The 26,776-nt window shown below is 43.6% G+C and overlaps 1 protein-coding gene across 2 annotated transcripts in view; it reads left to right on the top strand.

The window, feature by feature from the left end:
• Positions 1–252: 252 nt before the first annotated feature.
• ANKFN1 (ankyrin repeat and fibronectin type III domain containing 1) overlaps positions 253–26,776 on the top strand; it is a 304,247-nt gene continuing 277,723 nt past the window's right edge. Inside the window, exon 1 of one of the 2 annotated variants that reach the window (XM_045488308.1) lies at positions 253–651. In XM_045488308.1, the coding sequence (XP_045344264.1) occupies positions 631–651 (21 nt within the window). In that variant the 5' untranslated portion in view covers positions 253–630. The remainder of the gene's footprint in view (positions 652–26,776) is intronic. The other variant, XM_045488309.1, reaches the window with a different exon arrangement.

Below are 26,776 nucleotides of genomic sequence, written 5' to 3'. Positions count from 1 at the left end.
GCCAACCCAGGTCCCTAAAATGCAGGGCAAATGAGAATTTGCTTCACGGTCAAAATGATACTACCATCTCCAGGCCGGGCCCCACCGGGCTTCCAGAAAACAGGCAGACAGCTCCTCCGACCAGTCCAGGAGCCAAAATAATCCAGCGCGAAGCTTCAACTAAGCATTTTAACTAATTAATTGTGCATCTGATCAATGTTCAGCCTCTGCTGAAGGAGACTGGGACATACCCTTTGCAACTTTCCCATCCCTGTCTCCCCTGTGATACAGATTTGAATCTGTCTCCTTTTGGGGAGCAGGAAAGCCAACTCCAACCTGATCGCAGCACCATAGATAAACTTACTCCCTCGCCACCGGGGTGCCTCCTCAAACTGCATTTTCACCATTTCTTTCATTCTTTGAAAGTGATTTCTTTGTGAGAAGCATGTGTGAGGCTTCCCCTCCCTCTGCTCTTGACCCTGTGCAGAGATTTGGCCACTGCTGGAGCCAGGCCGTGGGAGAGGCAGCCATTCTTCGCCTCCCAGGACAAAGAGAGTTCCCTTGGTAACGGGAACCGCGTGGAGGTTCGAGAAGGGGTTTCCCTCCACCCCCCAGGTTCTCTTTCAACTCAAGAGCTCAACCCGGTCTCTCATGGAGGCGTCTCTAACCAGGGTAGGAAAACCGCAGTTTTGAATATCAGTAATTGGCGTTTGGAGACAATGGTTTGCATGCAACAGGCAGGAAAATGTGGGGAGAGTGGGTGAGTGAACTCAGCGAGCGGGTAAGCATCCTGGGTCAGGCGGAGGGAAAGCTGGTTTCGTTTCTGTGCGCTGCAAAGTCTTGATCCCAAGTAGTTTGGGCCTGTGATAAAGTGTGTCTTTATCTTTTGGGAGGTGAGAGAATGGGGAATGTGGAAGGAGAGAAGCTTCTAGAGGCAAGTATGTACCTTTTTTTCCAGTTTCTCTTTTATCCTTGGCTTTTTACTTCTATAAATACAAAGCAATCAGGAATGGTGCGTTTCTGTGTTAATGTCAACTCTTGCTCATTATTTCTGCCAGTGTACTTGTGGCTCGCTCTTGCTTGCTCTATCTGCCTCTCTCTCTTACCCTTTCACCCTTTTTGGACTTTATTGTCTGGGTGATGGAGAGGAAAGATTTGTTCTAAAGGCAAGGGTGAGCTTTTCTTGTAGGAGGTCATCTCTGAACAACTGAGCCAGGACTTAGCACAGTTGGGACTGACTGACGTTAAGTCCCCCTACTGATCTCACAGGTTGTATGGGTACTTGAATCCCTGTCACTGACCCAGGTTGTTCTAGAAGACCTCAAATGTGCCATTGATTGATGGAGGGAATGTCTGTTATTGACTAGGTTAGTAGTAACCAAAAGTCTCTGCATTCTCATATCAAAAGTTGCTACGATAATGCAGAAGATAATCTTTGAAGTCTGGGCTGAGGGCTGGCTTCCCTTTCCTTTTCTTTCCCTTCTTTCCCTTTCCCTTTTCCTTTCCTTTCTTTTCTTTTCCTCTCCCTTCCCCTCTCTCTCTTCCTCTCTCTTCCTCCCTCTCTCTCTCTTTTTAAGAATCATATGCAAAGGGAGGCCTAAGCATAACTGAGGAAGCTTTGGAAGGTGCTTTAAGAATCTCTTTGAGATTAAACTGATTACTGCATTCACCTATTAATCAACATTTAAATGCACTAAAAAAATCCAATTTCTTTCATTCTGTGTTCAGACTTCCAGTAAACTCTTTGGGGACAGGGACTCTAGTGTTTTCATTGTTGCACCCCCAGGCTCCCAGCAATTATGGGACCAGCCATATTGGATGCTCCATCTATGTAGAAATGAATTGATTCTTCAGTGAGCAGCCTGGGATGTTACAGATTGTGTACTTCTAACATTTTGCATGCAGTGTGGAGCTAGGACCAGTTTTGTGATCAGGAAACTCAGGCTATAGACTCACAAGTGACATTAATAAGCAGCAGGACCTTAGCTAAGCTATTTCAGTTCTCTGGCTCTTGGTTTCTCCACCCATTAAGTGACAGTGTTTGGATAAGAATGGTGTTTTCTCACCAAAAGTGCACCTGAGGTTTTCATGTTGCCCTTAAGCCTGGTGAGAAGAGGATTTAGCAGTGGTGGCAGTCTGGTCAGGAACAGCCTCTGAAGAAAAGGATGGTGCAGATGATGGAGGAGGTGGAACAACAAGTGGCTTGGCGGCTGGCAGGTGGAAAACCTTGGACCTTCGATGACCTCTGCCATTCAGTTGTGAGACTAATCTTTCCCAGTTTGGTGGCACCTCTCCTGTATTACATACTTTCTAAGGATGAGACGAAGTAGTACCCTAACTTTTCTTGTTGTTCTGCCAAAGGCAAGCAAGCTGTGCTTCCTAGAAGGGGATTAAAGGACAAAATTTCACACTGCTGATAGATTTGAAACACTGCCCTCAAAGTGGTGATCGACTGGTTCTGAGCCAGTCACACTGTTGCCTCATTCCAATATTTTCTCGCATTTATTCAACAATCAGTAGATAGCCGTTGAAAGCCTATGAGATTAGATGACATTTGTCAGTGAACAAGACAAATCCCTTGCCTTCACAAGGCAAGAGAGAAGAAGAAAAAAGGTAAATGTGATTATTGGCTAGTGTGATAGGAGCTACAATGAAAACAAAAGTACCATTGGGAGACAGAGTGATTAGTGGTGCTTTTATGGATAAGGTGGTCAGGAAGGTTCTTTTTGAGGAGGTGACATTTAAGCTGAGGCATCAGTTAAGTGAGGGGATGAGCCATTCTGATCCACAGAGCATAGTGTTCCAGGCTGGAGAGCCACAGTGGTGAAAATCTTGACATGAGAGTCTGCTTGACATGTGTAAGGCAAAGCAAAGTGTGTGGGGCTGGAACAGAGTAAGTGAGGCAGAGAAGAAAGGTCAGAGAGGGTGGAGCAAGATAGCAGAGACCATAGTGGCCTCATAAGACGTGGGAAGGATTTGGGATCTATGCTGTTGTGCTCACTTAATTGGAATGGCTTTACTCTATTCAACGTGTGACGGGAAGCCAATGGGCAGATTTGCACCTGGAAGTGACAATATCTGATCACTCCAGCAACTGCGGAGTGAATAGTACATCAGAGACAACATCTGAAAAATGGTTAGCGTGAAGGGATTGAAAACTAAACTGCCTACACAGAAGGCTACATGGTGAAAAGGAAATTTGGGTATGGTTAGACAGACCTGGATTTGAATTTTGACCTGGTAACTTGGTCATTAGGTGGCTTGGGCAAGTCATTTAACATCCCTGATCTCTGTCTCCTCATCTGTTAAAGAGGGAACATATTACCTACCTTGGTGCGCTAGGAAGAAGAAAGGAGAGTATGTATGTTATCTCATGGCAGATGCTCACAGTGATAACCCTTCCTGTAAAACAAATTATGTGGCCTTTGCTTTGTTGGCCATCAACAACTCCATTGATGAGCAAGACAACTGAAGATGTCAGGCACATGGCCAGTCTCACATGTCACCCTCTCTATAACATGCTTCCTTTGGGAGGAGTGAGTGGTGAGAAAGGAAGAAGTGACTTGCCTGAAGTCATGCACGTGGTGAAGGTTAGGGCTGTGACTGGGGGCCAGGTCTTTATTCGCATGTAGTGTTCTTTCTTCTATGCCAGGGGTCAGCAAGCTAAGGCCCCACAAGCCAGATCCAACTTGTCCCCTATTTTAATAGAGAACATTTTATTGGAACACAGCCATACTCATTCATTTGCAAACTGACTATGGCTGCTTTAACACCAGGTCAGCAGAGATGAGCTTTTGCAACCAAGCTTGCATGGCCTATAAAGGCTAAAATATTTATTTACTGGCTCTTCTACAAAGTTTGCCAGTTTTAGTCCTACACCATTCTGCTCCCCTAATTGGAATGGCTTTACTGTATTTAGCTTATGTATCATCAGCTAGGAAGGGGACACCATCTCCAGGTCTCCCAAATAGCACAACTGAGAGAGTCTCTTGGGGAGGGCATGGTCCTGGTGGAATAATATAGCAAGTGACCTTGGGCCACTAGTATCCAGCATAGGAGCACTGGCCACCTAGGAAAGGTGGCAAAGAGGGAGGATGAGGACTCTGGCCAAAGGGGCATAGATGGGGGGAAAGGACCTAAACCTTTGCCCTTAGCTATTTCAAACCACAAAGACAGCTATCTAAACCTGAGGTGAGGAGGAAGCTCGACAGCTCAGGAGACAGGCAGATGCAGAAGGTTTATTTGACCACCTCAGCTTGAATGTGCACTGAACTGGGACTGTCTGGGAGACATCTACCAGGGAGTAGGCAGACCCCAGGGCACATCACCTCATACTCCCATGACTATGACCATGACTATGACTCTGCTTGCTTATTCTCAGACACCATGGCTCAAACATCTTAAGGCTACTTGGAGGGTCCTCCTTCTTCTCAAGACTTTAGGACTCCATTGGGATATGGTGTCTTCTCAGAGACTCTTTCTTTGCCTGGCACTCAGGAAGGCCATAGATTGACTTCATTCTCTTTGACCTCCAAGTTCCTACTGATGTACTTAGGTGGATCCTTCTACTAGGACTCTGATGCATTTGGTCCCAACACATGATGATTTACCTACTTCAAGGTTTTAATCTTGTGTTTGAGGGTACATTTATAAGTGTGAACCTACTGGTCAGAAAGCAGTGATTGCTTCACTTGGTTAGATGTGTGGAATCCGAGTTTGACCTTCATGCTTAGGTATTCCTCTTGACTCTTGGTTTCAGACTTCAGTTGTTGCCGTAAGCGGTGGAAACTGGGTTACACAGTTCTTCAACTCCAGGTAATATAAATACAGTACCATGTATTTCTTGGCACTTTTAACTTTCCAACCAGCCTACATGGAGAACACCCTAGCTTTTGGGAATGCTAAATAATTCACCAGACTGATCGGCCATGGTGTTTCAGAGCTCAGTAGGCTCCTTCCACTGATCCAATGAACAGATGTGCTAATTTTTTGCTTGCTCGAAATGCTTCAGTCATTTGAACATCATGGACTCAGGGCTTGGATCAGCCATACAGTGTCCTGACACACTCACTAACTCACAGACCAAGCAACTCCCCTCACATACACCTCAAGGGCTATCTTGTCTAATTCCTAATTCCTAGAACCAGGTCAATAATTATGAAATCAAGTAGCATAATGGCCCAGTTCCAACATAGGCCCTCCCTACCCAAGACCTTTTTAAAAAGAAAAGGAAGAAAAAACTTCCTTATGTCCAATCAACCATTCCCTTCTGATATCTTCTTCCACTCCAGTGCTTAGATGAGATTAGGGCCATTGCAGAAGTGGCTAATGAAACTACAGGTTTCCCTAGCTATCCAAAAGCAGAGCATCCCTACAAAACCTTTCGTGAGCCTAAATTGCATAAAGCAAAGAAGCAATTAGTATTCAATTATATGGGACATTTTTTGCACTGTCCCAGACCCCCAAAATAATTTTTCTTAAGCTTTTCTGATACCTTGGGACACATCTTGTTAACAGATACACAAAATAAATCAAGATAAAGTGCTCACGCTCTCAGACACAGTTCAAAGGTACGGCACTTGATGCCGAAAGGCTGAGTGAGTGTGGTTCCTGGGGAAGGAGCTTGGCGGGGCTGCTCGGGGTGCACGCTGCCTCCATAACGGCCTGCTGCGAAACAGATGCTGAATGCTGTATATGCCTTTCTCCATTTTTTTGGTAAAAGCAAAAGTCTTCTTTGGATTTCTTCCAGTTAGCAAAAACAGGTACTGATGCAGGTCTTTGGTAAAAGCAAAGCGGCATAAAGCAAACTTTGGAAAAGCAGGGGATGGCTGTATAACAAAACGGCCAGCAGATCCCAAACACTGTAGGCTGGTAGCAGAGCTGATAGCCTTCATGAGCTCCAGGCAAAGCAAGTGGGGCTACAACAGCCCCTGCCTCCTTAGTACTTGCCATTGAAAGAAGGAACTGCTAGGCTGACGTGAGCAGGCCAGGGCAAGGGGGTGAAGACAGACAACTAACCAGCGTGTGGAGACGAAGGGAATGCTACAGAAGGAGCCCACGCTAAAAATAAGTGATTTTTTACAAGTGTGGTTAACTTTACGGAGACTTAAAATTACGAAACACAGCATGCATTTTCCCCCTAAAAGAAAAGCTTTGAGAAAGTTTGAGCTGCCTCACATGAAAAGCTACAGAAAAGGAAAGTATCTGTGAAAGCTTTTAAAATTATGACCATATTTCAAGTATGATAATCATCAGGAATAGTTAATGCTCTCAGAATTAGACTGATGTAGAATTACTTTATTTGAATCAATCTAGTCATTTGTGTTGCCCCATCAAAAAAGACTCCCTAGCACTCTTATTTATGGAAAATATCTACCATCATCTAGGAGCAATCCAGGCCAGGAAAAGAGAAGAAAAAAAAAAAAGAAGAAGAAGAAGAAGAAGAGGAAGAAATGGGCCAATTTCATCGAATTCTGTCTCGTGTGACAATTTTCCTGTCTCCCAAGTGAAAGTAATCATTCATTTTGTATTTAATCTGTAGCCAGAAAAATGATATTCGATGCTAAGTATGACATTTTGTGTTGTGTTTAGTTGGGATTGGAACCAGCTGATTGACCCAACCAGTTAAGATGGCGCCCTTATGAATCAGTCTTTGCGATGTAACCACCTAATGTTCATAATTTGGAATTGGGCATCTATCACACAGCCCTGCCCTGTCTCTAGTTCGCTTTTTATTTCAGCCTATCACAGTTGGCCTGAGCAGATGGGGCTTCTGCGGGTTTTCAACATTCTTCCAGCAACATGAGATTTATAGCATTATCTTTGTCCAGCCAGCATTTATTTCCCCAGATATAATTTTGTTCCCATTTTATATGATGTTGACAAGTAGTAAATGCTGGGTATTTTGGTGCCATGTGATTAAAGCTAGTAGTGCCTGAGAGTGTCCTCCAGTGTGAGTCCTCTCTAATCCCCCTCTTTCCAAGACACACACATTAATAATTCTTTAGCACCGGTAGTTACTGTTTTTCCTGAACACTGTTAGTCTTGCAGTCTGATGAAAAGCTTTTGTGTTTGAGGTTTGGGTTGTGTTTTTATTTATTGTACAGAAAGGTGGAAGGGTGGAGAGAAATGGGGGACTGTCAACTCGGCATGCTGTCAGTGCAGGGATGGTAATGGAAAGTGAATTTTAAAATTATGGGATATAAAGTGGGGACCAGAGGGGAGGAGTAATTAGAGGATTTGGCCAGAGGAGGTGGGGGCGGGGCGGAGGGCAGGGCAAGGAAATGGGAGGGGTGGGCCATCTGGTGTTAATCTCCTGCTGTGTGTTTGCAGGGCAAAATAGTCAGGGTACTTTGTCAAGGTACAGTCTGCTTTTGCAGACACAGATGGAGCAAAAGGGAGATTAATACATGTGGTTCTAACCACCTTTCATATCTTTACAGCTAAACATTATTTATAGAAATCAATTAGTCCTCTGTCTGTGCAATTTTATTATGAGGCTCTGTCCAAGTTTCTGGCAAGCTCTTTAAGAGGATGATTGATGGTAAACTTTCAGAATGAATAAAAAATGAACCCTCCCCTAGGAATTGGTGTAGTGGAGAGAAAGGTAAATGATAAAAATTACAAACTCTGCAAGTCACTAGAAAACTAATGTAGGATCAGTGTGGTCCTTGTTATACTATTTTTTTCCTTGCAGATTTTTTTCTTCTTTCTTCTTTTTCTTCTTCTTTCTTCTTTTCTCTTTTCTTTTCCTCTGTTCTCTTTCTTTCTCTTTTTCTTTCTTTTTTCCTTCTCTTTCTCTGTCTCTTTGTTTCTGTCTTTCCTTGTTTCTTTCTGTATTTCTTTGTTTCTTTGCCTTTCTGTCTTTCTTCCTTTTGCACACTCAGCTGGCTATTTGCTATGGAAACTTTAGGAGAGCCTGATACCTACAACTGAGCTTGTGGGAAAGTAAAGGTTTCTTCATTTGCCAAGCTAGTAAATGCCACTTTGATTACTGATGCTCACACAAGATAAAAGAATCCCAGGAAAAAATGAAACAGAACTTTCATGTTTTGTCTTCTGGAAACTTTTATAAGAGATGGGAGCTGCCAGTTGGCCTCTCTTAAATGAGTCTAGGAGCCAAGTAATGATAAATACAAACTCCCATTGCAGTGAATTCCATAGAAGATGCATATTGATTTATTTTGAAATTCTAGCCTTGGTAGTCTGTTACCAAAGCTCATGCCCCTAGGCTTAGAAACGAATTTGGGGCAAAGCTCACACTCCCAGGGTTTCGACATAAAATAGTTGTGATAGCCTGGATGTGAGGACACAATTATCAAATCAAACAAAGTTCTAAATCCAGGAGAGGACAGGAGACAGTGGCAAGGATGCACAGGTCCTAACTCCAGCTCCTTGAATGTTGGCATATTAAGTTGTTCTGTTTTGTTGACTGTTTTGAGAGGATAAGGGGATATCTTTGGCCTCTAGAATTAGAGATTCGTGTGCAAATTGAAAAATTATGAAGGATGCAAGGGGGTGCTCCAGGAAAGTTTCCTAACCTCATTTGGTCTCAGTTTCTATCCAAGTAAAATGGGATGATAACAGTGCCCAGCTCACAGGTTGGCTATGAGTATTAAATGAGATCTGACATTAAAGTATGTAACATGGTGTGAACACAACAAATTCTCCTATGGTAGCATTGTCAGAGGATTCAGATGGATTTTTCTCATTTTCTTAAGGTTTGGTATTCACTATAGAACGTGTTCCTATTTGTTAACTGTTAAATATATCTGAGGAGCCCCTTGTAAGTGCCTTTAGGCTGGGCAATCTTTATCTTTTTTTTTGTACCCCCCCCCCCCCCCCGTATTACCTGATACGGATCTTTGTACACAGCAGATGCTGAACACTTGCTGATATAAAATTCCCCAAGTTTAGATGGGGTTTTCCACCTACTTAATTTATGCTGTTGATATAAATGTATATAGACTCCACATAAATGCAGTTTAATAACATGTGAAATATCTAATTTCTAAATATTCGCTAATACCCCACATTACACAAAACAACTTCCAACTCCCAGTTTGATGAAAACACCCAGTGCAATATCTGACACATAATAGGTGCTCAGTGCACATTTATTGAATGATGAATGCCTAAAACCTACATGGGAAGATAAAAGAGAATTAAGCAAGGAAAGGGTTTTAAATAAAAAAATTAGTAAATTTTCTTTTAGATTTCAATAGAAAAAATGGCATGAACAGGATTAAAAATAATTGCTTGCAAGCTATAAAAAATATCATCTTTCTAATCTAAGATAAAACAGTTTATTAGAAAATGTGGGGCAGCTCTTAGAATCCATGAGAATGCCAGACAACCATACTTACAAAAAAGCAGGGCACTGGCAACAACACTGATTTGTGTAGCAGACACTATTTAGCAGGCAGTTGTCAGCACCATGAATAAGCTTCTAGTGTCATTTTCATCCTAGTTCCTCTTGAGAGTCAAAGTCCCAGGAGAGAATTTCATTGGCCTAATTCAGGTCACATGTCCACCCTGCCCCCCAAATATCTTATTTACAGTCCTATCTAGAATGCATAAAATGAGGAGAGGTCATTCTCCTCAAAGAAATCCGAATGCTGAGGCCAAACTGAAAAGGAACAGATGGCAGAAAATAAATGTTCATGCTATAAATTTACTAATATCTAGATAGAATAAATATGCATGTTGTGTTGCATTTCCTAGGGCTGCCATAATGGAGCACCATAGACTGGCTAGCATCAACGACAGAAATTTGTTGCCTCACAGTTCTGGAGGCTAGAAGTCCAAGATGTGGGCAGGGTTGGTTCCTTCTGAGAGCCGTGAGGGAGCGTCTGTTCCAGGTCTCTCTCCTTGGCTTCTCGATGGTCGTTTTCTCCCTATGTCTTCACATCATTCTTCTCTCTGTATCCAAATTTCCTCTTCTTATAAGGATACCAGTCCTATTGGATTAGGGCCTACCCTAATGATTCTATTTTAATTACCTCTTTAAGGACCTTATCTCCAGGGGCTCCTGGGTGGCTCAGTAGGTTAAGTGTCCAATTCATGATCTCAGCTCAGGTCTTGATCTCAAGGTTTTGAGTTCAAGCCTCACACTGAGCCCCTTGTTGGGTAAGAAGCCCACTTAGAAAAAAAAAAATAAATGAAGACTCTATCTCCAAATACAATTACATTCTGAAGTACTGGGGGTTAGGGAGTTAGGACTTTAGCACATGAATTGGGTGGAGTGGGGTGGGGTGACATAATTCAGCCCATAACTGCATGCTATAAACACCCTAATTTATAGAATTAATCAAATGAGTGTGTATATCAATGGACACCCAATTGTGTCTGTAGCATTTTTTTTAGTGAAAATGGAGTAACAGTTTAGCAAAGTCTGCAAAGATCTTTGATGTTCCAAATTTGCTGGTTGAGCTAATTAGAACAAAGATAAACAGTTTTATCCCATCCATTATTTTTCTTTTGAAAACACATTTGATCCTCATCTACAGAGTTGCTATTGGGTATTACTATAATACCATACATATTTATTTGGGAAAGAATTAAAAGCAGCAGTAATAAAGCTTAGATTTCTGATATTGAAAAAAATAAAATTGAAATAAAGACATATTTAAATCTTAAAAACAAGACCTGGTAACTACTTTATATCTGAGATGCCAATTCTGCCTATAAAATTTTTCAGAAATTTTTCTGAGAACAGAGCCAAGCAGAAATGACTCATATTACCTCCACCACACATACAGATTTTTGCTTTGACTCTGGCCGCTGTTCAGGCTTGACTCTGTCCAGCCTTGAGCAATACATAAAGTAAACAATGTTCATGTAGTGATGCAGAAAGCCCTGGCTGGATCCTGGACTCTTTAACTTGCTTCCTAAAACTCCCAGCTCTCAGAATTTATGGTCCCATGATTCGCATTTTCCCAACACACACACTTGTGGTCTTCTTCCATGATCAATCTCTACTTCTGTTAGACTTCATCCTCCATACCTATCTTTCCTTGGAAAGATGTACTCCCCTGACCAAGGAACCCGAGAGGTAGTTTGTTGCTGAAAGTTTAAAGGTAGTCTATATTGTTTATGTCTTTGTGGGAGTGATGGCACCTCAGTGCCACCGAGGCCTGGACATTGATGGGACTTTGTCCACTCAGCTCTGCCAAACATTGTCTGTCCTGCTTCTCCTTCACTTCCAGTGCCTGTGAATATTAACCCACTGGATTTAGATGGCAAGCCAAACAAACAAGCTACACGATTGAAAGCTCCAACTTGGGGCGCCTGGGTGGCGCAGTCGGTTAAGCGTCCGACTTCAGCCAGGTCGCGATCTCGCGGTCCGTGAGTTCGAGCCCCGCGTCAGGCTCTGGGCTGATGGCTCAGAGCCTGGAGCCTGTTTCCGATTCTGTGTCTCCCTCTCTCTCTGCCCCTCCCCCGTTCATGCTCTGTCTCTCTCTGTCCCCAAAATAAATAAACGTTGAAAAAAAAAAAAATTAAAAAAAAAAAAAAAGAAAGCTCCAACTCCCATCTCTGAGGAAGAAATCATCTAGAAACTTAAAACAGCTTTGTTTATTATCTTCACTCAGCATATCAGCATAACGGATGTTTTGCGGGATGTGTGTGTGTTGGTGTTTATACACATAATCACAGAATTTGGATGAGCCTTCACCAGCAGTAGCTGGGATGACTTGGGTCTAAAAAGTACCCCTCATGTGAGGGGCACCTGGGTGGCTCAGTCAGTTAAGCATTGGACTTCAGCTCAGGTCATGATCTCATGGTTTGTGAGTTCAAGCCCTGCATCAGGCTTTCCACTGTCAGCAGAGAGCCTGCTTCAGATCCTCTGTCTCCCTCTCTCTCTACCCCTCCCCCGCTTGTGTTCATTCTCTCTCTCTCTCTTGCTCTCTCTCTCTCTCTCAAAAATAAACATTAAACATATTTTTAAAAAGTACCTCCCATGTATATTAAGCAGTAAACATTTGGACTTTGAGGCTTCTCATAATCTGTCCCCTACCCACATTTTTTTATTCCTCTCCACTGTGGCCACACACTCTATTTACCGGTGCTTTCCCACCTTTCGGCTGGCGAAGACCTCCATCATGTCTCATGCACTTCTAAGTCCTCATAACTTCTGACGGTGTTTTACACCCCAGCCCACATAGCAAATCCTCTGGGAATCCTTCCCTGCTTGTTAGTCTCAGTCGGATGCCCGTCCTCAACATCCCATAGCATCCTGTGCATCTATACTGCCTCTGTTCTCACACTGTATCATATAACACATTCTTTCTTTATCTGTTTCTACCCAAACCGTGGGCTCCTTGAAGGTGGGGACTATGTAGGCCTCTTTTTCTCCAGCCCCTAGCACTGTGCCTGGTACACAATAAATGCTTAATGGCATTTATGAACGAATAAATGAATGAGTTAATTAAAATTTAAAAAGAAATGAATTGGAGACACAGCTTTCTTATTCTCAACAATCTAGAAGTTCTGAAAGTCTCTTTATTTGAAAGTAGTACCCAAGTTCCTTTAAAATGGACCAGTGCCCCAAGATCCCAAATTGAAAGTACTCTGTGATCCCCAAGTTATTCTTGGGGCCTCACCTTACAACATTCAGCCCATTTCTCAGGATAATGCATAAATTTGCTTCTCAATAGAAATCTGTTCTGTCAGTTAAAAATACTCAGTGGTGGTAACTATTGCACAAGCCACAGTGGAAAATAAAACCCAGTACGGACTGCCAAAATTATAGCCTGCTAAAGGAGAAATGGTAATATACATAATATGTTCATTATTATGGTGTAGTGAAAAGTACACTGGACCTCAAGCCAAAAGGCAGAGACTCAAACCTGGTCCTCACCATTTGCTAGTTGGGTGGCACTGGGCAAAGTTTGTTCATGTTTCAGGGCCCAACTAATTTGACCTTCATCAAATGAAATGAGGCTCACGTGAATTGTCTTATGAACTTCAAATTCTGCGTCCATGGAATGGAATGAAAATTTATATTGCTTAAGTGCCTACTTTGTTCCTGTCAGTCTGTTAAGCATTTTAGAGATGAGTAAACCCAAATACAGGTTTTCTTCAAAGTCCCATGGGATCTGTTTGTTTCTGTTCCATCACATATTACCTTTCTCAAGTTCATGGCTTAATAATTACAGATGTTTTTTAGAAAATATTTCAAAATTACCCAGAGAGGGAACGTTCCATGCCATTGTAATTTGCTATTATATAGACTATTTTCCTATAGGATATAGACCAGTATTATATAGACCATTCACTATTCTTAGCAGGAGTTTACTGGAATGAGGTAGGGTAGCTCCTATGTCTCATCTCCTTGTCAGGTGAAGTTGATTTGCCAAAAACATACAAATGAGTGCTGTCTGGGTAATGCGTTCTCCATACCGACACTTTTCAGAGTCCTAGTGGAATCTACAAAATGCCCTGCCAGCAGTCAGCACCATATGCCCTCTTGTTGCCTCTGAATCAGCTGTGTGGGACGCTTGGCGTCATATAGCCCAAACATTCAGATGTTGGACTCATTTTTTTAATTTTCATATGGGTATTTGGCACTCAGAGAAACAGCTCACTTCAGCCTGGAATACAACATCCAAGGATTGTTTAAACATGGGATTAGTCTGGGCTTTCTCGGGGGAAATGTTCTTTTCAACATCACTTTCTAGAACAGTGATCTGATCCTGTTTATGAACAGCATTGTCAGCATTGTTAATAACAACAAGAATTCTTTCTCTTGTGTCGTGGTCACGCTCCTCTATCCTTTTTCCCTTCCATCGCACTAATTCAGGTGTGATTACACGACTCCTTATTCTACTCTAACCCTTTCCCTGCCTCCACCTTTCCACATGTCCCTCTGCATGGTACACTCTCACTGCCATTTCAGTGCAATGTACATGCTGAAAATCTTGCAGAGCCTCCCTCTCACCTACACAATAGTTCAAATGCATTAAGGTCTTCCAGATTCTGATGTCTAGTGTGGAGAAAAAAGGCACGGGAGAAAAAATCAGGTGGTCTTTGTTCTAGTTCCAGCTGTGTCACAAGTGGAGCCCTGTGACCTTGGAGGAGTTGCTTTCCCTCTCAGATCATAGTTCCCTTGACTGTTAAATCAAGGTGATTGGACAGGATTTGAGATGCTAGATGCATGGCTTTTGGGCACCATTCCTTTCCTAAGGTGCCCTTGGAATTTCACAGTTCATGGGCCCTTGGCTCTTTCCCACTAAGCACCAGTGAGCTTCAGAATCATTAATGCAGTCACACCCAGCAGACCAAAGTTAACCCTTGACCTCCCTGAATGGGTCCATCTCTGAGGCTGCTTCCTGTGTTAACTTTCCATAGTCCTGCCCTCTTCTTTTCATCTCACCCACCTACTGCTCCAATGCAAAGCCAATAGTATTGCCAACTACACTCTGAATATTTCCCCCAAATGCATTTCCAATATTTTAGGTCACTGGAATGCCCTTTCACTTCACAGTCCTCAGTCCAAATCCTATCCATTCTATCAAATCCTATCAAAGTTCAGGTGAGCCTCCGTGAAAACGTTGCAAGTAACCCCAACTGGGGGTGATCATGCCCTCCATACTTGAATCTGCACAGTAGTTTTTCTTTCAGTCATAAGACCATTATACCACCTTTCTGACCTTCTTGACTGCTATATTTAGTGATACTTATGTAGCTCTCTTGACCCTCTACTAGACTATAAACTCCTATGTTTAAAAAACAGACAATCTGTAGGGCACCTGGGTGGCTCAGTCAGTTAAGCATCCGACTTCAGCTCAGGTCCTGATCTCATGGTTTGTGGGTTCGAGCCCTGTGTTGGGCTCTGTGCTGAAAGCTCAGAGCCTGGAGCCTGCTTAGGATTCTGTGTCTCCCTCTCTCTCTCTGCCCCTCCCCCACTCATGCCCTGTCTCTTTCAAAAATAGATATAAAAACATTAGAAAATTTACAAAGAAAAAAAAACAGACAATCTCTGATTAAATTCTAGTTCTTCCTATTGTAAGTCCGCAGACAAGTCATTGAATCTAATCCTTAGACAGCATCTACGGTACAGCCAGCAGCGAACACTGTGCTGGCTCAACGTGGAAAATCAATAATTATTTCTTTAGCAGGAGGAAGAAACAGACAAACAGAGAGAAATTTACTAAGACCTACCTGATAAGCTTACTGTAAGGGCTAAATGAGAGGGAAAAAAAAATGTGGTATGTATCTTTGAAAACCTTGGCTGAGGTGTTAAACACATGTAATAAAAACATGTAAGTTATCACTAATAATAATCATCGATAAAACATTCATTGAGGGCCAATTTTGTGACAAGAACTATACCTAATTTGGAAGCTGGCATGCACTGGTAGAGCAGGTACAAGCTTTGGAGCCCAACTAAGCCTGTGTTCTCGTAGCCCGATGATGCCATTCTTGGTGACTTTGGGTGAATCACCAATTCTTCTGGACCTTCATCTTCTATATGAGGATAAACTATCAGGGCACCTGGGTGGTTCAGTCAGTTAAGCATCTGACTTAATCATGATCTCACGGTTTGTAGATTCAAGCCCCATGTCCAACTCTGTGCTGACAGCTCAGAGCCTGGAGTCTGCTTCGGATCCTGTGTCTCTATCATTCTCTGCCCCTCCCCCCACTCATGTGCGCTCTCTCTCTCTCTCTCTCTCTCCCCCTCTCTCTCTCCCTCTCTCTCTCTCAAAAATAAACATTAATTTTTTTAAAAAAGGGATAAACTATTTATGTTAGAACTAACTATCCTGCACTATCATGTGGTAACCAAATCTCCCTGTGGTGGAACCTGAAGAAAGTGTCTCCCTTGCATTACACACCATAGCAGATTTGTAGTTATTCAGGGACTCAGGAGGTTGGAGGCTGGCTTCACCATCTTGCAGCTATGCCATTGTGGACACATGGCATTCCAGGTGCTAGAGCAATAGAAGAGAGTGGAAGTTGTCACACCAGCAATTAATGCCCAACACAGAAGTGACCTATATGACTTCTTGTCACAGAGCCAACCTCAGTGGACCTGGGAAGCGCAGCCTTCCATGAACTCAGAAGAAGAGGTGAACCAGATATTGGTGACCATTAGAAATGTCTGATGAAGGTAACATGACTACTTTGTAGGCCTATTAGGAGAATTAAAAGTAATAACCTCATCAACATGTAGGACAGGTCTTCAGCAACTGTTTGGTGCCTTCTTCTTTTCCTCCTGATGAACTGGGACAAGTTGTATATGTACTTTTATTCCTTTTCTATTTCTCACTCAAGTCTTTGCACACAGTGCTCAAGAAATATTTACTAAATAACTTTAATAAGAAATTTGAAGTTATTTTTCATAAGCTATCTCAAATTCATAGGAAATGTGGTTATAGAGCGATAATCAATTACAAGACTAATTTAACATTCTGGGTAATTGTTATATCTAGAATATCCATAAGCATCACCAAAGCACTTGGTTTTGTCTTGTTTTGTTTTTTTTTAACACTTTCAGAATTCACATAACTTCTCATAAGCCTACAATTTCATCATTATTATAAGGCATTTTGTCAGCATTGACAACATTGGTTTCATACAGGTTCCAGTTTCCCTCTTCTTCCTTTCCAACAAAATCCAGACTTGGTTCAGGTATCCTCCTAACCATGTTGCAGCCAGGTGCCTGAGGCAAGCAGGCCCCACCCCAGCTTCAGACGTGGTCCCCAGTGACTTAAAGGTGCTTCCTTTGCCTGATTGCCTGGGGCCTGATTTGCCCCATAAAACAACCAGAGTAGTGGAGGGGGGGAAGTTTTCTCACTCTTGAGACAGACAGAGGGATGGGGGACAGAGAAAAAGAAAGAAGGAGAGGGATAAAGAGAGAGAGGGAGAAAGACACCGCCTCTTTCTCCTGTGGTTGGGTTGGATGTGACTCTGGAAACTGCCACACATCAGCCTAAGGAGGAGTCTGAGGCTGAGGTCCACAGAGCAGAGATGCAGCGATGAATCAGGCCCAGAGCTTGCTCTCCCTGTTTTGTGAGATAATCAACTGTTCATGCTTTAAACTAATTTGAGTCAAAGTTTTCCATTACTTCCAGCTGAAAATATCCTGAGACTAATACCATTATATATTAAGATTTATTCACTAAACAAATAAGTAAGAGCCCACTGGGTTGGGTGTTTGGGAAATAATAAATATGTGAGAAATAGCAACTACTCTCACAGAGCTTGTAGTACTGAAGGGAAACAACCTTGTGCCCTGTGTAGTCTCCCATGTTTCAGTAAATGACAGCATCATCTTCCAACAGAGCTGCCTAGAATGTCATGGACTCCTCTTTTTCTTACATTATTTATCCAGTCTTTCAATAAATGCATTTGACCACACCCTCAAAACGTATTCTGACTTAATCCCCTTCTCAAGTCCCCTTCATTGTACACACCACCATCATTTCTCCAGAGATTGACTGCGAACTGCTTTTCAATGTATAATGTGTACAGATGACTCTTATCTGTCACAGTAGCCAGAGCTGCTGCTTTCAGAGGACTGTTGGGAGAGGTTGAGGAGTAAATGGATAGTGGAGATAGCAGGCTTTAGAGAACTATTTCTAGAATTTTGACTGTGAAGAAGAATAAAAGTAAACTTCCACTCTACCTTTATAGATAGTGGTTTCAAGGGAGTCTGGTTTTGTTTTTTGTCTTATGAAGATGCTAACAGAGCCTGCTTGAATACAGGGAATGTTATCCAGGAGAAAGGGGTGGCGGGCGGGGTGGGGGGGCGGATTTGGACATGCAAGAGAAAGCAGGAATTAGTAATGGCTCCTGAAGAGGGACAAAGGGTTGACATCCAGAATCTATGTAGGGCCTGGCTGTGCTCTCCTCTGTAACTAAAGGAAAGGAGCAGAGTAAGAGTTCAGAGATCAGGAGATGTGTGGACCCTTTGGGAGTTCCTAATTCCTTTATGAAATGTGAGGAGGGGCATCCACAAAGAGTGAGGAGGAAAAAGGGAGATTGTAGGATGAACAGATCGGAGGAGAGCAGACAAGTGAAATAGTCATTGGCCGGATTGGTAGAGCAAGCTTCCCCTGGAGTTCCCTGGGGACGTTGCCAAGCCACGCTGAGGGCTCAGCTTAAAGGTAATGATAACAAATCAATAGCTGCCCTATTGTCCCTGCTCCAGTGACGAGTGTGTGCCCTGTTGGCAGCCTTGGTGGTGAACCCTGAGGATGCTGATGCTGGTGGCAGCAGGGGAGGCAGCCCTGCGTAATTCTAATGGTGACACTCATCGCTTTGCTCCATCTAATGATCTATCAGGAAGCTGAGACTGCGGGGATTGTGTTAACAGGAGAGAGGGCCCAATCAGGCCAGTCTGGAGAATCCACGCACATCAGTGTCTGCCATGCTGAAGAGAAGAAGCTTTCAGGACCCCCATTCTGAGTTCTGAGAGTTTGCTCCTCTTCCAAGATTCAGGGATTCACATACCTTCCTGTTCCATCTTGAAAAATAAAAATGGATGTATCTTCAAAAAATGATCTTGGAGCCCAAAGAAAATAATGACTAGTGAAATCACCCATCCATTCATTTAGCCAACATTTATTGAGCTCCTATTATTTGCTGCCAAGGATTCAAAGAGTAAGGAAGGATCCCTGTCCCTACAGGGTTACCTGCCCAGAGTAGGAAGTAGATACCTAAGGAAATAACCACCAACATGAAGACATAAATAGTTGTAAGAGCTCTAAGAACACAGAGGAGCCAGGACAAAGTCTGCAGAAGGCTAATAGGATGTTTGAGCTGGGTGGGTCATTGGGAGGCACAGGTATTTGTACAAGGCTTGTCTCATGAAATGTCCTAAAATTATCATAGTATTCTCATATTTATATCTATTCTTACCTGTCGCTACTACTACCACACATGTCTCTGGGTTGTTTTTTTTTTTTTTTTTTTTTTTTCCATGTTGATATAAGACCCTTTGGAAATAAGAACCACTTCTAAACTTACCTTCTGCAGCTGGAAGGGAAGGGAGAGTAGGAGTTCCTGAGAACCAAGTGTTACAGGAGAACCAACCGTTACAGGGGCTGGACCCCAAGGAAGAGATTTGCACTCACGAGAAATTCATTGAGAATTCCCGAAGGAAGCAGGACTGGCACCAGGTAATCTACTAGATGGAAAATGGCCTACATTGTAAAGTAGAAATAGCCCAAGGCATTGTCTTATGTCCTTCCCTTGGGCCTTTGTACTTGTCCCCTGGGCGGAGGTGAGGGACTAGAGCTGGAGAGTCTGGAGTGAGTGGTTCTGGCTCATGCCAGGGAAGGAGCCATGTGCAGACAGGAATCCTGTCTCCAGCATTAATTAGCCAGTGGACGGGCCAGGAGCCTGTTTTTTCCTCTGACCTGAGCAGCACCTTATACTCCAGTAGCTCTCTGCAAACCAGAGTCCACAGCAATGGTTATAACAGCAGTGTGATGAGCATCCACGGGCATTCCAGGAAGTTGTGTTGTTTATCCCCAAACTACCCCTCTCCATTTGTGTGTAAATGAGTCGCATGATTCATTTTCCATAAACAGGGTGGGTGAACAGAAGGGGAAAAAAATCTGAAGACTAGGAACTGGCATTTCACTTTGTGGAAACTGCCAAGGCAAAGTTATTTTCTTCATTTTGGCATGCTTCTGGGAAGAGAGCAAGTCTCTGAAACAAGAGGTTGTCCACAGCTGGGTCACATCACTCCCAGTCTGGGTCTTCACACGGACCCATTAAGACTGTCCAGGCACACAAATGTCAGCACAGATGAGAAGACAGGAAACAGCAGGGGAACATGTGATTGAAATGCAAACTCTTCCCCCGTCCAGCACTGAGTTCCTGAGAAGGAAACTTCGAGGACACAGAGCTAGCAAAGGAACCAAGGAGGAGGGTCTCTGTCCTGGCTTTGTTTTTTCTCACTCTAAAGTTGAATCATCATGATTAAGACCTTCCAGAATTTGACACCCAGAATCTGTTTGTACTTCTTAGTACCAGGAATAATAATGGCTGTCTTAGTCTACCTGGGCTGCTGTAACAAAGTACCATAGGCTGGTGGCCTCTAAACAACAGAAAATTATTTCTCCCAGTTCTGGAGACCAGGAAGTCCGAGATCAAGTCCCTGGCAGATTTAGCGTTTGGTGAGGACGCCCTTCCAGGTTCACAGACAGCTGCCTTTTCACCACATCCTCACATGGCAGAAAAACAGATCGGTGCTTTCGCTAATCATTATTTTCTTTGACCTCTAAGATCATTTTTTGAGGATACGTCCATTTTTCTTTTTAAAGATGGAACAAGGAAGGAATGTGAATCTCTGAGTCTTGGAAGAGAAATAAACTCTCAGAACTCAGAATGGGGGTCCTGAAAAGCTCCTTCTCCTCAGCATGGCAGACACTGATGACTGATGTGCATGGATTCTCCAGACTGACCTGATTGGGCCCTCTCTCTTGTTAACACAATCCCTGCAGTCTCAGGTCTGGGTCCTCTTTTCTAAGAGCATTGGTTCCATTCATGAAAGCTCCACCCTTGTGACCTAATCATCTCCCAAAGCCTCCAGGGTGGGTTAGGGTTTAACATGTGCATTTTGGGAAAACATGAACATTCAGTCTCTAGCAGTAACAAAATAGAAATGACTCTAGTTTTAACTGCATGCTTACTATGTTCTTGTAAAATCCGTAGTATTTTATATTGATTATTTTATATTGATTATACTATTCTAAAACATAAATATTATTATCCTTATTTACACATGAGAAGAATAACTAAGTGTGATTAAGTAACTCTTAGCTCCTGGTCAGACGCCTAAACATAGCAGAACTTGAATTCAAAACCACTTCTATCTGACTTGAAAAAAATGGGTCCTGGGGCGCCTGGGTGGCGCAGTTGGTTAAGCGTCCGACTTCAGCCAGGTCACGATCTCACAGTCCGTGAGTTCGAGCCCCGCATCAGGCTCTGGGTTGATGGCTCAGAGCCTGGAGCCTGTTTCCGATTCTGTGTCTCCCTCTCTCTCTGCCCCTCCCCTGTTCATGCTCTGTCTCTCTCTGTCCCAAAAATAAATAAACGTTGGAAAAAAAAATTTTTTTAAAAAAGAAAAAAATGAGTCCTTCAGAATAGGCCACAATATACCATTCCATTATTTACTCTTTAACTTTATCGAGAATGTTATACTCTGCACTCCCTCGAAAACCCCTACAGCTTTCTTCTTCTGCATCCTTGATAGTGAGCAGTGTCTTTCTCCCACCTTTCACTTATCTGAGTCTTAATTATCATGCCAAGTGAAATGTCAAGACATCACACTGGGAAGAAGTGGATTCAGTAGATTCTAGTCCAGAAAGCAACAAACAGATGACCAACTCAGCCAAATACAAAGGGTAGGCCATGGAAGCCTCCAAGGTCAATGCTAGGGGGTGGCAGTGAGAACCCAAGAGCAGGACATGACAAGTGCCAGCTTAAAATCCAGAGGCCAACCCCAGGATTAGGAACCAGGGGAGCTGCCAAGGAATTAGAGACAGGAGGACATGGGCACATTTGCTGGACAAACTGTTTGGCCAGGCTGGTCCATCTGGGGCTTCCAGAGAGTGCATGAGAGGGAGCACTTTCTTGGCTGGCCCTTGTCCCATGCTGTCTTACAGGCACTACCTGACACCTAATACTACTGGTCAGGCAAGGCCCATTTCAGGAAGTGGTCTCTAACCAGGCCAATGAACAGGGACACATCCTTCCTCTGAGTGCTTATAGCATCTGTTGTCTGTACCACACACTTAGCTCTTGGCAAACACTGCTCTGTGTGGTTAGTTTTTAGACCCCGCCACTGTGACAAAAGGTCCTGGAGGGCAGGAGCTGCCTCACTGGGGTTTGTATAACTAGCATCTAGCCCAGACCATGATCCACAGCAAGAATTGTAATTACAAACATTGATCAGCTTACTCCACCAATTTCCCGAGGTCTCTGTCTGAAATCGGTTAAAGTGGATTCTTTAAACAGGCTGCGTTAATTCATTAATGTTTTATCAATTAGCTCTAAGGATCCCAGTTTTAGAATAGCATCTTCAAGTGTTAGCGTGCCAGTGAATCTGGCTGTGTGCTACCTCTGGGTTCTCACCTGTGACCCTCCTCATGACCCCTAGGCTCTGCCATGTTGCCTCCTGGATGTTGCTCATGCTCGCTCCTGCTTCCAGTCTTTGCTCTACTGTTCCCTCTACACATAACGTATTTCCCCCAGATGTTGGCATGGCTCGTTTTCTCACAATTTTCAAGTCTTTGCTTAGCTGTCACCTTGTCCATGAGGCTTTCCTTGACCTTCCTACCACCCTATTTTATACCGCATGGATATCTGCACTTTCTGCTGCTTTATGTTTCCATGTGGCACTCAGCACTTTCCATCGTGCCACACACTTCACTGTCTCCCCAACTAGAGTGTCAGTCCCAGGAGGGCAATTTTGTCTGTTTTCCTTACTGCTGTGTCTCCAGCACCTACAACAATGCATAGCACAGACAATGAATATCCAAGAATCACATGGGGCACATAGAGGTACAGATTTCTGGGACTCATTACAGTCATTCTGATACTGAAGATTAATTACCTGGCTGGCATTCTCCACAACCTGCCTGAATGTTCCTTCCTGGTCATAGCACACTCCTCCCTCTTTTCTCTTGTGCACCTGAGCTCTGGAGGAGAGTAGGTGAGCTGCTGTCTCTCTGTGCCACCTGCTGGGTTCCAACATGCTTGCCTTCCAAGAATCCTTGGGTCAGCTTGACATTGTGGGCGGTCCATTTGGGAAGGATGGGACTGCATTCTTTTCCTGGATGCTGTCATCTCTGCCCTCCCTTGTTCACTTCCTGGACCAGCCAGAGAGCCAGAAGCTCACAAGGCAGCAGTACATTGCCAACAATCTTTCAAAGGCGTATGTGCCCCCTCAGCCCTCTAGTGACACTTGTCTGTAGTCTACTGGCAGCTTGGCCAGGGGACGCAGGAGCTGACAGTGCCTGGAATCCCCAGCAAATGCACAGTGCAGTCACGTTCTGGGACAGCTGGATTAGAGGAGGGAGGAGAGGTTGAGTTTGGCTTGCTTCCCTAGCAAGTGATCTTTTTAGTGAATTGCTTGAGGGCTCTCTGGCTAGACCTGATGCAGTTATTTGCATTAGCCCTTGTTGTCTCTCTGTGCCCCTGGGACAGCCTTTTCCCCCCTCTCATCATCATCTTCAGTGATTCATGGTTGATTTCTGCCATGTGGATCAGCTGTTCATTCCTGTTAAGGGTCCTATAATTAGACAGAACATAAGACCTGCAGCTCCTTGCTTGGATTTTACCCAAAGAAGCCTCCAGGGACACTCAGACCCCTGCCTAACCCTTCTCAAATCTATTCATTTACTCCCAAGTCAGAGAACAAGGATGAACAAAGATTGATCTTCCCTGTCAACAGCCCCCCTCCTTCATCCTTTCCTTCCCCCAGACTGAATGTCCATGTTCAAAAGTCAAGCTTAACCTTGGGGATTTAGCTGGTGGTAGCAGGGGTGGGTTTTATTTAGGTCAAAATGAGTCTATAAAGCACATACATTTAAATGGATCTTCTTTATTTCTTTTATTAAGTGGGAGGGAGTTAATTACCTCTCTGTGTGCCATTATTTCTTTTCCTGTGCCCTGATCACCCCCAACCCAGATTTCAAGGTAAAGAGTAACTAGGAGAAAAAAAAATCCATATCCATATTTGTGTGAAACGAGTATTTTTCCAATTTTTAGACCAGAATACTTTCTATTTCTACTCTCTTAAGAAAACCTGGGGTTTTCTGATGTCTGCAGGATTATAGCCAGATATCAAAAGATGCATATTCTATATATTTTTTGTCCTTCGTGTTGTCATTCTTGGTCTAGAAAAGGTGCTAACAATATGACAGGGTAAGAACTTTGAGCTCCAGTCAATTAAGATTTTTACAAGGAGAAAAGTTTAAGAAAAAAAAAAACCTGGATATAATTTTTCAGGAGTTAAAACACTGCCACTTGCAGCTACTGGTGCGTTTAAATTCCGTACCAGAACTTCACAGTGTCAAGAAGATAATGGGTCTGTAACACTGATGCTGAGCCCTTGGGGGCTGAGTTTTTTGGGGAATTTGCTACACACGTTGCAGAGCTCTGGTGATCATCATCAGGTACAGGCAACTCAGGTGACATCAGAGCCAGCCAGGCCAGTAGGCGAGAGTGAGACAATGAAGCCCAGACCCCCACCTACTTTCACTGGGTAAAACACCCTGTCAGCGTCCATTTCCACCTTTCCCCACCCTTCAGGCAGCAGCCCCAGCCTCCCCACCCTCCCTCTGATCACTCAGCTATGCCTGCTCCTGCTGCCCCAGCTGTAGAAGTTTCCAGCTCGTGCATTCAGTTATCAATCAATGCAGATCTCAGCTGCAGTTGGGCTGGAGCGGACAAACCAGCCTTTCTTTATGCCAACAGGGAATGCTTGAAATAACTGGACACACAACTCTGATTGATGCAGCCACGGTTTACACACCACACTTTAGACAGTTTAAAATCGCTGGAATTAATAGCCTATTATTAGATAGTGGGGGGGGGGGGAGGGGAAGGAGAGGCAAGAAAATACCTTTTTATGGTCTTCTCATTTAAATCTATTTATTTGATTTTGCGGAGTGTGAAGTGACAGGGGAGATGTGTGTGTGTGTGTGTGTGTGTGTGTGTGTGTGTGTGTGTGTGTAAGGAGGGGTGTTCTTACCACCCTGCTGAGTCCCCTGAGGGGCTTCAGCCAGCTTGGCACCAACCCACCCACCACATTCATTTTGCAAATGATGCGGATCCGTGTGGTTGAGCAAGGGAGGGGTTAAAGAGACCAGGGAGTCCTGGACTGACGAAGGGAGAGTGAGGGTTGCTTGGCTCCCTTGCTTTCATGCCAGGCTCTGCTAGCCAGCTGCAGTGAGGGGAAATGGAGTTTAAAACCCCTGGTAAGACATTTTTCCTTGGTCTGAACATTGTTTAAATTCCTGAAGTGGGTGATCCCTGTAATAAATACCTTGGACTTTGTAAGACAGATATATTTACTCAAGTTTAAAGTTTGGATTTTGATGGATATGCACTTGGGAATGCATGGGACTGGAGTGTTTGTTATATGTTGGAACCCGTTCAATGCGCACAACGAGTTAAGAGAACTCCATTTATAGCAAAGCAGAATGTCTTAACCATTCCTTGTGGTCACTGTGTCGAAGTCTGTGCTTCATCCCATATTTTGAACGTTGCTGGCCTTCCCAAAACATTAGCTGACAGGGATGAGGGGGGACGGTTGGCCCAAAATACCCAAAGCACTTTCTCAAGACTTGTGTGCGAATGAAGCCTTGAACCACACCACCTTGGAAAGGAGCTCTCCAACAAAGTGCAGAGGCAGGGGGTAGAGATGGGAAAATCTGTGTGCTCGAACTCACGTCCTATTTTCCTATAAGGTTACTGGCTCAGCTGTGATTATATATTGTAGGACAAAAGATTCACTCTATGATTTTAAATATGGTTCTCTCAGGACACACTCCCTCTTGCCTGGGGTTGGAACACTTGATATTCCGCTAAATAATACCACCTCAACCCTACCACCCCTTGAGCAAAACCAGCAAGCCAGGTAATTCCAAGAAGGCTAGATTAGAATTTCTAGGAACTCGGGTCACCCTTGCCATCTGTGTAGAAAAGGGCACATTTCCTCACAGCCCCCAGGTGATGTGACCCACCTGCCCTTCTCTCCTTGGTGAATAACAGCATTCATTATTCCAGACCGACTGGCAAAATGAACAGCTGACTGACCATCATGAATCTCACTTAATGGTTTGGTTTGGTTTTCCTAAGGAGGTCCCCGTCCAACCACAAATCTGTCTGGAGCTCCATGACCTCGCTGAACATGTGCCCATGCTCAAGGGGGCATGGCCATGAGCCACCGTGTGCATGCTTTGCCATCCCTACCCCGTGATGCAGCTGGAGTTTTGGTTTCCCAACATGGGAATGAGTTCCCATCTTTTCATGATGGAATGTGTAATGTGGAAAACCATCTCACCTTGGGCTTGACTAGCTGCTCAGGAGCAAAAGCCAAGAGTAAGTTGGAGATTTCTGGCCCATCTGCCCTGGAAAAGGTGATTGCAGGAGGGTTTTTTTTTCATAATCCACCTACAATTAATTTCCCTCTTTTGGCTGGTGCTCAAAGCCACTCGAGCTGGCAACTCCAACATTCTGTCTTGGACCTTTTTGCTGCAGTCAGAAACTGCCTCACAAGATAAAAGACCAATATAACGTTTTGTTTAAGAAAACACATGCCTTTTATAGGCTGCAGTACATGATGTTTGCAACAAGAGGAATAAAGTTGTGAAAGTATTATTTTATATGATGTTGGTGTTATTTTTTTAAACTGCCTAAGCTTCTGATTTTACCCTGGCTGCCAGCACAGGTTTTGTTTTTGGTTTTAAGCTGCTGGGAATTTTTTTCAGCACATTATTAATATTAAAGTGATTTCCAAGGCAGTATTTTCCAGTTAAGTTCATGATTTACTTGGGATTTCATTGTTACTTAAGGGAAGTCACAACAGAACAAGTCACACAGAACAACTACTAAATAAATTTCTATTTACAGATTTTTTTCCCCCTGTGTGTTAACGTAACCAGCCCTTAATACTGGTTGATAACTGGTCTCTTGGGGGTGGTAGGAAGCCATTCATCGTCCCCCACCCCTGGTCCTCACCCACATTTTTGTGACCAAGTTAAAAAATCAGAAAAGGTTATGGGAGTCTTCAAAGGAAAAGGTGCAGACTTAAGTAAATGAGGCTTGGGATACA

The sequence above is a fragment of the Leopardus geoffroyi genome, chromosome E1 (assembly GCF_018350155.1).
Source record: "Leopardus geoffroyi isolate Oge1 chromosome E1, O.geoffroyi_Oge1_pat1.0, whole genome shotgun sequence".
NCBI classification, from domain to species: domain Eukaryota; kingdom Metazoa; phylum Chordata; class Mammalia; order Carnivora; family Felidae; genus Leopardus; species Leopardus geoffroyi.
Note: the sequence above shows the minus strand (reverse complement) of the source record. Positions and strands in the feature narration are given on the sequence as shown.